Here is a 14,911-nt window from a genome sequence, read left to right as displayed (position 1 = left end):
ACATTTTTAAGATGATGATAGAGGTCCTTTAAGGCAGGGTTCACAACAAATATGCGAAAAATGTGTTCACCGCATATCTAATGAAAGACAAGAATCGCACTTCTGCTAAGATTGCAGTCGTGGGTTTTGCATGGGGCATACATTTGCACATCGCATGCAAATTCCTGGTGAATTGCGCATGTTCATTTTAGGGGAGAGTTTCCACTTGTGGGATTTGTTGTCCGTCTTGTAGACATATGCCAATACAGTGGAAATGGGGCATAATACGAATAAAAATCTATTTTTTTGTAATGATAAATATGAACCCTGCCTAAGGCTTGTGTTCTTATTGCACTCAGTCCGTTTGTAACATGCCAAACAAGAACTTTGTCTATACGAGTGGAAACCGAGCCTAAGCATAGTAAACCAGACATTAGTAGATGCCAGCAGGCAAAGGTGGCATCAAACAAAAGACAGCTTAGTTCAGGTTTATTTTGGGTAACAGTCTGAAAATGTACTGGGCAGAATAACATGATAGTTCTCTACGTCAGCACTCAGTGCACCAGCAAATATTTTAACTATTTTAAAATCCCGCCCCTGCTTAGATAAAGCTCATCACAGGATTCTGTGAGTCAGCAAAGCACAAACAAATATTGTAACATTTTAAATCCCACCCCTGCTTTGCCTAGGCCCTACCTAAATCTCCTTAGCCCCGCCCATATTTTGAGATATGGTGCCTGGTAGTGTCCAGCTGCACATAAGTTAATATCTTACCTGGGAGTGGACATTTAGGTGCTGCTCCAGGCTCACCGCGTGACCAAAGGACTTTCCACAAATATCACAAACAAAGGGCCGAATTCCACTGTGAGATCTTCGGACGTGGACCTCCAGACCATGTGATGTAGAGAAGACCTGGAGGAAGAGGCAAAAAAAACAAAGATATACTAAGATTATAATAACACAGGAAAAAAATGTAAATACATCAAAAATGGCAATCTTTGTGTGGATCGTGTCAGAATATAGTAAGATTATAGTGAGAGGAAAGGGGCCAATTTATAAAATTACAACAATGCAGTTGATATACTGTACGTTTATTACTGCAGTATCAGTTTTTTCAGTAGAGATGGCCCGAACAGTTCGCCGGTGGACAGTTCCCGACGAATTTCCGCTGTTTGTGTTCTCAGCAAACGGTGAACATATGACGTGCTCAACCCCCTATACATCATCATGGAGCCAAACTTTGACCCCTTACCTCCTTCTCCCCTGAGGATGCATACCATTCCCTCTCCCCTGAGGATGCACACCAATCCTCTCCCCTGAGGATGCATACCATTCCCTCTCCCCTGAGGATGCATACCATTCCTTCTCCAGTGAGGATGCATACCATTCCCTCTCCCCTGAGGATGCACACCATTCCCTCTCCCCTGAGGATGCACGCCATTCCCTCTCCCCTGAGGATGCACGCCATTCCCTCTCCCCTGAGGATGCATACCATTCCTTCTCCCCTGAGGATGCATACCATTCCTTCTCCCCTGAGGATGCACACCATTCCTTCTCCCCTGAGGATGCACACCATTCCCTCTCCCCTGAGGATGCATACTATTCCCTCTCCCATGACGATACATACCATTCCCTCTCCCCTGAGGATGCACACCATTCCTTCTCCCCTGAGGATGCACACCATTCCTTCTCCCCTGAGGATGCACACCATTCCCTCTCCCCTGAAGATGCACACCATTCCTTCTCCCCTGAGGATGCATACCATTCCTTCTCCCCTGAGGATGCATACCATTCCCTCTCCCCTGAGGATGCATACCATTCCCTCTCCCCTGAGGATGCATACCATTCCTTCTCCCATGAGGATGCACACCATTCCCTCTCCCTTGAGGATGCATACCATTCCCTCTCCCCTGAGGATGCATACCATTCCCTCTCCCCTGAGGATGCATACCATTCCCTCTCCCCTGAGGATGCATACCATTCCCTCTCCCCTGAGGATGCACACCATTTCTTCTCCCCCGAGGATGCACACCATTCCTTCTCCCCTGAGGATGCATACCATTCCCTCTCCCCTGAGGATGCACACCATTCCCTCTGCCCTGAGGATGCACACCATTCCCTCTCCCCTGAGGATGGATACCATTCCCTCTCCCCTGAGGATGCATACCATTCCTTCTCCCCTGAGGATGCATACCATTCCCTCTCCCCTGAGGATGCATACCATTCCTTCTCCCCTGAGGATGCATACCATTCCTTCTCCCCTGAGGATGCACACCATTCCTTCTCCCCTGAGGATGCATACCATTCCTTCTCCCCTGAGGATGCACACCATTCCCTCTCCCCTGAGGATGCATACCATTCCCTCTCCCCTGAGGATGCACACCATTCCTTCTCCCCTGAGGATGCACACCATTCCTTCTCCCCTGAGGTTGCACACCATTCCCTCTCCCCTGAGGATGCATACCATTCCCTCTCCCCTGAGGATGCATACCATTCCCTCTCCCGTGAGGATGCATACCATTCCCTCTCCCCTGAGGATGCACACCATTCCTTCTCCCCTGAGGATGCACACCATTCCCTCTCCCCTGAGGATGCACACCATTCCCTCTCCCCTGAGGATGCACACCATTCCCTCTCCCCTGAGGATGCATACCATTCCTTTTCCCCTGAGGATGCACACCATTCCCTCTCCCTGAGGATGCATACCATTCCTTTTCCCCTGAGGATGCATACCATTCCTTCTCCCCTGAGGATGCATACCATTTCTTCTCCCCTGAGGTTGCACACCATTCCTTCTCCCCTGAGGATGCACACCATTCCCTCTCCCCTGAGGATGCATACCATTCCTTCTCCCCTGAGGATGCATACCATTCCTTCTCCCCTGAGGATGCATACCATTCCTTCTCCCCTGAGGATGCACACCATTCCCTCTCCCCTGAGGATGGATACCATTCCCTCTCCCCTGAGGATGCATACCATTCCCTCTCCCCTGAGGATGCATACCATTCCCTCTCCCCTGAGGATGCACACCATTTCTTCTCCCCCGAGGATGCACACCATTCCTTCTCCCCTGAGGATGCATACCATTCCCTCTCCCCTGAGGATGCACACCATTTCCTCTCCCCTGAGGATGCATACCATTCCCTCTCCCCTGAGGATGCATACCATTCCTTCTCCCCTGAGGATGCATACCATTCCCTCTCCCCTGAGGATGCATACCATTCCTTCTCCCCTGAGGATGCATACCATTCCCTCTCCCCTGAGGTTGCACACCATTCCTTCTCCCCTGAGGATGCATACCATTCCTTCTCCCCTGAGGATGCATACCATTCCCTCTCCCCTGAGGATGCACACCATTCCTTCTCCCCTGGGGATGCACACCATTCCCTCTCCCCTGAGGATGCATACCATTCCTTCTCCCCTGAGGATGCATACCATCCCCTCTCCCCTGAGGATGCATACCATTCCCTCTCCCCTGAGGATGCACACCATTCCTTCTCCCCTGAGGATGCACACCATTCCCTCTCCCCTGAGGATGCATACCATTCCCTCTTCCCTGAGGATGCATACCATTCCCTCTTCCCTGAGGATGCATACCATTCCCTCTCCCCTGAGGATGCATACCATTCCATCTCCCCTGAGGATGCATACCATTCCTTCTCCCCTGAGGACGCATACCATTCCCTCTCCCCTGAGGATGCACACCATTCTTTCTCCCCTGAGGATGCATACCATTCCCTCTCCCCTGAGGATGCATACCATTCCCTCTCCCCTGAGGATGCATACCATTCCCTCTCCCCTGAGGATGCACACCATTCCCTCTCCCCTGAGGATGCATACCATTCCCTCTCCCCTGAGGATGCATACCATTTCTTCTCCCCTGAGGATGCACACTATTCCCTCCCCCCTGAAGATGCATACCATTCCTTCTCCCCTGAGGATGCATACCATTCCCTCTCCCCTGAGGATGCATACCATTCCCTCTCCCGTGAGGATGCATACCATTCCCTCTCCCCTGAGGATGAACACCATTCCTTCTCCCCTGAGGATGCACACCATTCCTTCTCCCCTGAGGATGCATACCATTCCCTCTCCCCTGAGGATGGATACCATTCCCTCTCCCGTGAGGATGCATACCATTCCCTCTCCCCTGAGGATGCATACCATTCCCTCTCCCGTGAGGATGGATACCATTCCCTCTCCCTTGAGGATGCATACCATTCCCTCTCCCCTGAGGATGCATACCATTCCCTCTCCCCTTAGGATGCACACCATTCCCTCTCCCCTGAGGATGCATACCATTCCCTCTCCCGTGAGGATGCATACCATTCCCTCTCCCCTTAGGATGCACACCATTCCATCTCCCCTGAGGATGCATACCATTCCCTCTCCCTTGAGGATGCACACCATTCCTTCTCCCCTGAGGATGCATACCATTCCCTCTCCCCTGAGGATGCACACCATTCCTTCTCCCCTGAGGATGCATACCATTCCCTCTCCCCTGAGGATGCATACCATTCCCTCTCCCCTGAGGATGCATATCATTCCCTCTCCCCTGAGGGTGCATACCATTCCCTCCTCTCCCCTGAGGATGCACACCATTCCCTCTCACCTGAGGTTGCACACCATTCCCTCTCCCCTGAGGATGCATACCATCCCCTCTCCCCTGAGGATGCACACTATTCCCTCTCCCCTGAGGATGCACACCATTCCCTCTCCCCTGAGGATGCACACCATTCCTTCTCCCCTGAGGATGCACACTATTCCCTCTCCCCTCAGGATGCACACCATTCCCTCTCCCCTGAGGTTGCACACCATTCCCTCTCCCCTGAGGATGCACACCATTCCCTCTCCCCTGGCGATGCACACCATTCCCTCTCCCCTGAGGATGCATACCATTCCTTCTACCCTGAGGATGCACACTATTCCCTCTCCCCTGAGGATGCATACCATTCCCACTCCCCTGAGGATGCACACCATTCCTCCTCCCCTAAAGGGTTGCATACCATTCCCTCTCCCCTGAGGATGCACACCATTCCTTCTCCCCTGAGGATGCATACCATCCCCTCTCCCCTGAGGATGCATACCATTCCCTCTCCCCTGAGGATGGATACCATTCCCTCTCCCCTGAGGATGCATACCATTCCTTCTCCCCTGAGGATGCACACCATTCCCTCTCCCCTGAGGATGCACACTATTCCTTCTCCCCTGAGGATGCACACCATTCCTTCTCCCTAAGGATGCATACCATTCCTTCTCCCCTGAGGATGCATACCATTCCCTCTCCCCTGAGGATGGATACCATTCCCTCTCCCCTGAGGATGCATACCATTCCTTCTCCCCTGAGGATGCACACCATTCCCTCTCCCCTGAGGATGCATACCATTCCCTCTCCCCTGAGGGTGCATACCATTCCCTCTCCCCTGAGGATGCATACCATTTATTCTCCCTTGAGGATGCATACCATTCCTTCTCCCTTGAGGATGCATACCATTCCATCTCCCCTGAAGATGCACACCAGAGCAGGGACAAGGTCCTCCAGCACCCAAGGCTGAGACAGCAAAGTGCGCCCCTCCATCCCTGCCACCCCAGCCGTCACACACTGATTGCTATTAGACTAAGAAGCGCCACAGGGCCCACAACCTCCCCAACACCCTAATATCTATTTATCTGGCTTGCAGTCACTGCCATGTATCCCCTTTTATTATTTCTTTCTGCTTCAAGCACAATTAGGAATGACAGCTGAATGAATTGTGCTCCCCCTCCTACACTGCGCCCTGAGGCTGGAGCCTCTCCAGCCTATGCCTCGGCCCGGCCCTGATGCACACCATTCCCTCTCGCCTGAGGGTGCATACCATTCCTCCTCCCCTGAGGATGCATACCATTCCTTCTCCCCTGAGGGTGCATACCATTCCCTCCTCTCCTCTGAGAATGCACACAATTCCCTCTGTCCTCTCCTCTGAAGATGCACACCATTCCCTCCTCTCCTCTGAGGATGTGAATAATTCCCTCCCCCTCCTATTAGGATTCATACTATTTTTCCCAAGCTTACTTTGCTGCATTTCACACAGTGGTAGGTTTCAATAGCTGAAGAGTACGTCATGCTGTAATTGATGGGATGGTCGTAGTCAGGCTCAGCCATAGGAGAGTTGCTGTACAGGTTGATGGAGTGTTGCAGCATGGAGGGGTGAAGGTGTGATGGGATCTGCTTGAAGCTATAGGCAGAGTTAAGAGCATCCCAAGAGAAGTTCTGCTTGTAGAAGGCTGACAAAGTGGGTGAGCTGTAGGCCTTTAGAGGAAGTGAGGAGAGGGCAATGCCTGGAACAGATAATGATCAATACATTTTTTTAAAATTACATTTTGTATCACATAATGAGATCTTGCACAAGTGGAGAGGAGCGTAACAATGGTCCATCGGCCCCCTGCAAAATTGTCATGGGGCCCCATGACCCAACCGGCTCAAGCTTGGAGAGTTGAAGAGGAGCTGGAGTAAACACCCTCCCCCCTTCCCATACTTTAAGTACAAAATCCAATGCTCACCTAAGAAGAGGGAAGCCTCCGGATCCTTATTAGGCTTCCCACGGCATCCTTCAGACCCCTCTTGACGCTCGCAGACCGTCCAAAGATTACCGCCAAGGGCTTGTCAGTAATCGGTTGGAGCCCGCTCCTCTTCAAGCCAGAGCCAATACTTTGCAGCACAGCCGCACTCTTGCCAAAAGAGGAGCACAGCCCCCATCAGCTGGGGTGTCTGCGCGCAGCAAAGGGTGACCAGAGGACGCTGGGAAGTCTCACTAGAATCCAGAGTCTTCCACCTCCTTAGGGAAGTATGCCATTCTGAACCCAAGCTGAAGCTCGGGTTCTCTTTAATACTACATCTGCTACCTATACTGGGGGGATCATCTGCTACCAGGGCCGGCCCGCTCATGAGGCGGGGTGAAACTTTTGCCTCAGGCGGCAAAATTCCAGGGGCGGCACCCGCCCGTCCGTGGGTGCGGGGAGCCGGCCGCCGAGCTGGAGGTGTAGCTGGCAGGACGGGGGTATTGGGCCTAGCGGCGGGGGAGGGGGGTCGGAAATTTTTTTTTTTTGCCTCAGGCGGCAAATAGTCTAGGGCCGGCCCTGTCTGCTACCTTTACACAGAGCCAGATTATCCACCAGGCAACAGAGACAGTTGCTTTGATCTAGTGAAAGGTCAAGTGCCCCGGCCACCCGAATAAAGATTTATTGCCCCTGTTCATGTAACTCTTTAAGGTCCGTTAAAAACAAAGTCTGCAGGAATGCTCTCTGTAACATAGACAAGACAGATACAGTGTTTCCCTCCTGAAACCTTCCAACTCTCCTTAGCTTGTAAAGCTGTCAGACACAGGCTGGGGGCTGGAATAACTAATGTTTCTGTGTGATCTCTGTCCAGCGTTCAAACAGCAGAAGCTGCTTGCTAGCCAGGAAGGCTACAAGTACATCGGTAGTTAGTTTTTCTTCCATGATAGCATAGCATCATCATTTAGACAAACTGCTCTGACTGTACAATTTTTATACAATCTTACCAACATCCATGTAGTATAAAAGCAATCGATTAACTGTGACTTGGATATATTTTTCAGTTAGTCTCTTATACTACATGAAAGTGGTAAAAGTGGTGTTTGATTGTACAGTCGGATTGCATGGTGTGTGGCCACCTAAGGTGGACATCTGGCCACCTATACTGGAAGGACATTCTTTCAACAGGGTGGCTGAGGAGGGGGTGCCCTAAATTTATTGCTCTGCTTGGGGCCCTGTGTGGTCTTAATCCGGCTCTGCCTTTACAGGAGGGATCTGCCTAATATTGGCGGCAGCTGCTACCTATACTGGGGAAAGGGTGGGCTACTTAAAGTGAACCTCCGGAATAAAAATCTACTCAGCAGAACTGAAGAGGCTGGGTGTTTCTTTAACAGTTTCACAGCATCAGAACTTTGTTTTTCTTAACAAAGCATAATTTTTAGCTGCATTTTTTGCTAAGCTCCACCCATCAAAGGAAAATGCCCAGGCTTTTTTTCCCTGATGCTGTGCAAAGCATGATAGGATTTCCTATGTTGTTATTCACGTTGCCTAGCAACTGGGAGTGGTGATCAGCACACAGGACAGTTGGAACTGTGTCTCATGCTTCCCTGTCACCTCCTTTCAACCAAAAAGATGGCTGCCCCCATGAAATCAAACATTTGCCTGTTATTTTAAAACAGTGTGGGTAATAGATTATATTACCTATCTATTTTAATTAAAATAACTAATGTAACTTAATGACAGTATGTTTGTTTAGGCTGGAGTTCCTCTTTAATATTGGTGACACATCTGCTACCTAGTACTGAGGTAAGAGACACATCTGCTATATATACTGTGGGCTACCTAATACTGGGGACACATCTGCTAGCTATATTGAGGGGGCCGCCTAATAATTGGACGCATGGCTAACTATACCGGGGAGAAGGGGGGCACATTTTCACCTTATTCTGGAGGCCTACCCAATACTGTTCAATCAAGCAAGGCATTAGCCTGCACTCACTCCTGCACTCCACCTCATGAGGGGAATCACAAGAGTTCCCAACTGGTGTCAACAGCTTTAATTTTATTACTCTCCTTAATAAAGGAGCACTATGGGTCCCCAAAACAACAGTTTGATTAGTGCAGACTGCTGTCTTGCTTGATTACTTTGAATGGTGAAGTCCCTCATCTTGTAGCTGATTGTACCCACTTAAAATGTTACCATGACTATTCATGAGTGTGAGGTCCGAATATATAGAGCCTAACTAATACTGGTGGTGTTAGGAATTCACCTGGAGGTTCCCGCAATGCGACCGCTCCTGACGAGAGTTGCGTCGGGTCCTCCACTTCCGCATGTCAACGGCCATCCTCCGCTGCTGATGCGTGCACTGGGGATCGCTCTGCGCATACTGGTGGGCGGATGTCTCGCTCCTCTCGGCCACAGTATGGTCTGAGGTGGCGACAGAGGTAGTCAGCTGACAGGGTAGTCAGCTGACAGGGGTTTATTTAATAAATATAAAATGTGAATGCTGTCCCTGGCCAGAGTTGAACCCTGGCCTCGCACGTCAGAGGCGATACCTTTAACCAGTATGCTATAGCTAAAACACAGCCAGGAGGTTTTGTTAGTCAGCTGAGTAGTTAGCCAGCTAACATGTATTGCTACGTGTGTCAGCTGATCTCTTCAGCTGACACTTAAACAGGATTACTGCCTGCGTGTGATTGGCTGCTGTGTGCATGTGGTCAACCACTGATTGGTTGCATGAAGTATTTAAACCTGCTGAGTGCTGCCTGTGATAGCTTTGGCTGTGTGCTTTTGCTGGGTGTGATATACTGCTTATTGATTACCTGGGAACCGACCTCTGCCTGGAATCTGACTACGCTTTGCCTTCCGCCTGAACTGACCTTCTGCCTGATCCCGGACTACTCTCTGATCTCTGCCTGGACCGACCTAGGATTACCTGACCTTGATTTCGCCTGCTCCTTGTGTACCTCAATACTTCTGACTGCACGTATATGAACTCGGATTGTTACTGGACTCTGCTTATCTCCTGTTAGGTTCTAGTGAGTTACATAGTTCACTCTACGTTCAGCTCCTATACCTTGCACCTACAAGGCCTGGGTGTAACCAAAGTCGGGCAGGTGTGGTTTCCTCACCTCCCGTTCAAGCGGGGACGCGCCACATAGGGTGAAGAAGGTGGGGATAGATTGGGGCATAGGAGCTGAGCTGTGAACTGATAACTTGCCAAGCCTGACATTACAGGTGGTACATAAAGCTACCTATGCTGGTGGACACTTCTCTTGCCTATACTGAGCCAGATGTGCCTGCATGATTAGGTAATCATGCAGACACATCTGGCTACCTATACTGGGAGGAGATACCTAATACTGGGGGCACATGTGGCTACTTATACTGATGGGGAAAATCTGTCTATACTGAGGGGGGTACCTAATCATTTGGGTATATATGGGTACCTATACTGGAAGGAGCTACCTAATACTGGGGGCACATCTGGCTATACTGATGGGGCACATCTGGCTATACTGAAGGGGGTACCTAATCATTTGGGCACATCTAGCTACCTATACTGGGAGGAACTACCTAATACTGGGGGCACATTTAACTACCTTATATTAATTGGCGAACATCAGGCTATCTACTGTGATACTAATATGTAGGGGCATACCTGGCTACCCATCATCTGTCACTACCAAGAAAACTGGGTTCTCGGTAGCGGCGTTGAAATCTTTGGTGGTGGTTCTGCTAAAATAAAGTGTGTAGCAAGGGCAGTAGAAGTCCAGGGGAGGGGGGTACCAATGTGTAGCTTTGATCAGGGCATTGTGAAAAGGCTGGATGTGTTTGGTTCACTGCATCTTTAAGCAGATTTTGAATGATATTTTACAACTGTACCTGGAATGGAAGGTACAGCATTACTTTTGGTCAAGACTGACAGTTTCTCCTTGTCGTCTTCTTGGTACTCTTCAGACTTTCTTATGGCCAGATCCTCAGGAGTATTTTCCTTTTGGTCACTGCAGAGCTGAGGCCCTTCTGGTGGGCCCTTGGCACACTGTTGTACTGTAAAAGTCACATTAAAACAATTAATTTGTCATTTTTTATTCTGGCATCAAAAATGAGTCAAGAGCTGAGCAGGGCGGAGCTACTAAACTATGGTTGCAGTGCTGGCTGCTAACAGTTAATCTCTCTCAGCAGTGGGAGGTGGTGAACTGGATCAGGTGACCTGCTTTGTACTGGAAAGGAACTCCCACTGTGCTTGCACTAAGGAACTACTGAATGCAGCTTGCTAGAAGTCGGAGAGGTGCTTACAATATAATTACTTCACTTTTCAAAAAGTACAGTATATTTTTCTTTTCTTGGTAGATATGATGGGGCATTTATGTATGCGTACATGCAAAAAAGACGCCATAGAAATTTGAGAGCTGGAAATAGCCGCTAATAGAATATCCATAAAATCACCAATATTCTACTATTGGGCAGCAGTATATATTTTATTTTTTGCATTAATTTTTGCAACAATAATGTTCAATTTTGATTTTTTAAGCGAAAATTCCATCAAAAATCAAGTTTTGTTTTTCACAATTTTTCGTGTGTTCGCTGAAAAATAGTCACAGTCAAAATATTGTTTTCGCTCTTTTTGCGGTAAAAATATAGATTTTTGCGTCTAAGCAAAAAATGTGAAAACACAAGCTATTTTATCACCAAAATGACTTTTGCAAAAATTCACAAGCAGCACTGCTGGTCAGTGGTAATTCTGATAGCAAAATATCACTGCAATTTACAGATATTTTACTAATGCTTAAAGAGAATCTGTACTGTAAAATTCTTACAATAAAAAGAATACCATTCTATTCATTATGTTCTCCTGGGCCCCCTATTCTGTTTCTGCCACTTCCTGCTGCAATCCTGGCTTGTAATTGCCAGTTTTAGGCAGTGTTTACAAACAAAAGACATAGCAAGTGATAGGCTGAGAGTAGGTCAGTGTATGAGTCATACGGAGTTTGCAAGGGGCCTGGAGAGGGTGTGTATAGCTTCTAACCAATCACAAGCAGCACAGCACATTGCAGTCTGACTGCCTCAGCCCGACAGACCCGACAGAGGAGAGATTAGATTATAAAACAGAGATAACACAGACACTGTGCAACAAGGAAAGGCTGCAGTAAGACAGAGCACATTAGAACAGCTATAGGAACTTATAGTATAGAAGAAATAAGGCTGAAAATGTTGTTATAGAGTCTCTTTAAACTTTACCTTATTGTCTCAAGAGCCCTCCCTCTCCTGATGCCTAAGCCCCAGAAAGACATTGTAACCTAGGCTTCTGTACAAAGATGTCTAGCCCCCCCCCCCCCCCCCCCCCCACTACATCATCCACTTGCCTCTGCATCACTGCAAAGGCCAGAGTGTGTTTTCATGGGCCAGGTGTTAAAGGGGTACTATAGTGAAACATTGTAGAATGTAAAATATGTGCAAACATAACATAAACAAATACGAAGTACATTTTTTCCAGAGTAAAATGAGCCATAAATGACTTTTCTCCTATGTTGCTGTCACTTACAGTAGGCAGTAGAAATCTGACAGAAGTGACAGGTTTTGGACTAGTCCATCTCTTCATAGGGGATTCTCAGCAAAGCTTTTATTCTTTATAAAGATATTCCCTAAAAAGGACTTAAACAATGATGCTGGCCACTTCCCTGCTCGCTACACAGTTTTTTGGCAGTTGGACAGAGCAACTGCCATTCACTAAGTGCTTTTGAAAATAAATATATCACTGAGAATCCCCTATAAAGAGATGGACTAGTCCAAAACCTGTCACTTCTGTCAGATTTCTACTACCTACTGTAAGTGACAGCAACATAGGAGAAAAGTAATTTATGGCTCATTTTACTCTGGAAAAATGTACTTCTTATTTGTATATGTTTGCACATATTTTAAATTTTACAATTTTTTGCCATAGTGTCCCTTTAAGACAGATCGATCCCCCTGCTTTTCAACAGGACTCAGTACTGGTGTGCCTTAACTGTCCAATCACAGCACAGGTCCCATTTCAACATAAACCTACCCCTTTGCAAAATCCTAGTACTGATTTTATGTTTGATTAAAAGGTCATTTAAACTTAGTCTGAAGATAAATAATGTATACTTTCTTACATGCTTACATCACATACAGTCTATTAAAGCGGACCTGAACTCAGAACTTCCTCTCTGTTCTAAAAGATATGCAACAGCATAATAACCTTTAGGCTACTTTCCCACCAAGACGTTGCGTTTTAGGGGACGTTATGGTCGCATAATGTGCCCCTAACGCAACGCATGGTGGTGTTGAATTTGGACGTCAGATTGAGCTGCGTTATGCAGCTCTCAAAGCAGCCGCTCCAGGTTAGTGATAGGAAGTCCGGATCTTTTTAAAGATTCGGATCATTTGAATCGGATCATTGAAAAGATCCGGATCTTTGAACCGAATCATTTGAATCATTTTACTAGGGAAGCAGACTGGGTGAAATGACTAGCAGGACAGGACTTTCCCTGCACTGTACATTCTGTATGTTCCTGTTTCTTTCAGACAGACATCCACTGTGAACCGAATCTTTAATTGTGATGATCCGGATGATACGACTCACAAAAAAAGATCCGGATCAAATGAATAATTCGTTCATGATCCAGACAACACTACAGTACCACCATGAATCACCACAGTGCAGTGAATATTAATTAGCCATGTGGCTGGCCTCGGAGGAGGAGGGGAGACCTCCTCCTCCAACATTACTGAGCATGTGCAAACAGCCTAACGTGGCTTAGCCCAGTATAACGTACAGCATGCAGCACTTTGTTTAAACGTGCTGCGTTATTATGTAATGCAACATGTGCACTGTGAACTGCACATTGATTTTACAGTGCTGTGAGTTAGGCTGCGTTACTGGCTGCTGTAACATGCGACTTTAATGTCCCACTGTGAAACCAGCCTGAAGAAAAACATTCTTTGTTACAGCTGATTCAAATCCTGCAATACATCTGCAGCATGTCTACTTCCTGCTTTCATGGAAGCAGACCTATTGTTAACATCCCGTGTTTACAAATTAGCTGCTCTGACAGAGGAGATACCTGACCTGACACAATTGAGAGATCGAATTGCAGTGGTGATTAGGCACAGATGAGGGAGAATCAGGCTAAACTCTAAATACATACGGGGTGCATTTCTTTATGCTTTGCTTCTGTCCTGTGCAGGAGTTCAGGTCCACTTTAATTCATCACAAAATGACTCTGCTGATGCTGGGCTGCGCACCGCGCTGGGTACCGTTTGCTGCCTTTGGATTATTGAAGTCTGAGTCTGGTTAATGGCCCAGCGCTGGCACTACGGCTCTGTGTGAGATTCGTGTATAATTTGCTAAAACCTCTGCAACAAAACGCATCTGTTGACATAGTGTGTGTGCGAGAAAAACCACAATGTTTGTATAGACTCCGGGCCAATTTATTCATGTTTCTGAATCCGGCTCTGATTGAGCTGAGAAAATATTACAGCGGAGCATCCTTGTTGTTCCCAGAACATCTAAACTGAAGTAACACAAATCAGGGCCAGCTTTGTTACACGGAACTTCTAGAGGATACCTTAAAGCGAAACCCCACCTTCATGAATAAAATCCACCTTCATTTAAAAAAAAAGTCGCTGTGATATGTATAGGAGATACACAAATTATTTTGTAGCTTAAAGTGAACCCGAGGTGAAAATAACTGATGAGATAAACAATTGTATGTATTCTCCCACTCCTAAAAATGACCTTTTTTTTAGATATTGCATGGTTTTATTTTATATGTAAATGTTTTATGGTCTCTGCTCAATGGCAGGCTATTAAGTGTCCCTCTCCCAGAGTTAAAATACATGAACTATTGACCTTTTTCTATCTTTCCCATGCCCTCACAAGTTATATTCTGCCAGGAAAACTTTGATGGCTGTTGCTGATGTGTGGGGTTTACTATATTTCTACCAAAACAGAAGCTATCACTTGCATACCTGAAAATTAACTCTTTCAGGCAGCAAAAGAAAAAAAGAAAAAGAAAAACAGCCTGGTTACTAATATTTGGCACTGTACCTACACATGTTTATCATGTCAGATGTGTTACCTCAGGTACACGTTAAAGAGGCACTGTAGTGACATATAGTAGAATGCAAGAAATATTCAGGATACCCATTTTTATGGTAAATATCCTGGTTCCATCATTAAAACACTTCCTCTATCTATGTATTGCTGAATATTGGTATGTAGACACACCCTCCATTGATGTGTAGCTTAGGCTGTTTAGTTATGTGGAATTCTCCTCCCAGAGCATTCTGGGAGACCAGGTTTTATTTTCACTGGCTTCAGAGTTCTCAGGAAAAAAAACATTCCGCAGAGCTGCATTTAACAGGACTAAA

At 47.2% G+C, this 14,911-nt stretch overlaps 1 protein-coding gene across 1 annotated transcript in view; it reads right to left on the bottom strand.

Moving 5' to 3' along the window:
• GFI1B (growth factor independent 1B transcriptional repressor) overlaps nucleotides 1–14,911 on the bottom strand; it is a 44,903-nt gene that overhangs the window by 3,596 nt on the left and 26,396 nt on the right. Inside the window, exons 3-5 of the mRNA XM_068249909.1 lie at nucleotides 10,400–10,564; nucleotides 6,032–6,297; nucleotides 754–891 (exon numbers count right to left, since the gene is read on the bottom strand). Coding sequence (XP_068106010.1) covers nucleotides 754–891; nucleotides 6,032–6,297; nucleotides 10,400–10,564 — 569 coding nt within the window. The remainder of the gene's footprint in view (nucleotides 1–753; nucleotides 892–6,031; nucleotides 6,298–10,399; nucleotides 10,565–14,911) is intronic.

The sequence above is a fragment of the Hyperolius riggenbachi genome, chromosome 8, assembly GCF_040937935.1.
Source record: "Hyperolius riggenbachi isolate aHypRig1 chromosome 8, aHypRig1.pri, whole genome shotgun sequence".
Lineage (NCBI taxonomy): Eukaryota > Metazoa > Chordata > Amphibia > Anura > Hyperoliidae > Hyperolius > Hyperolius riggenbachi.
This window is presented reverse-complemented; position numbering and strand designations above follow the sequence as displayed.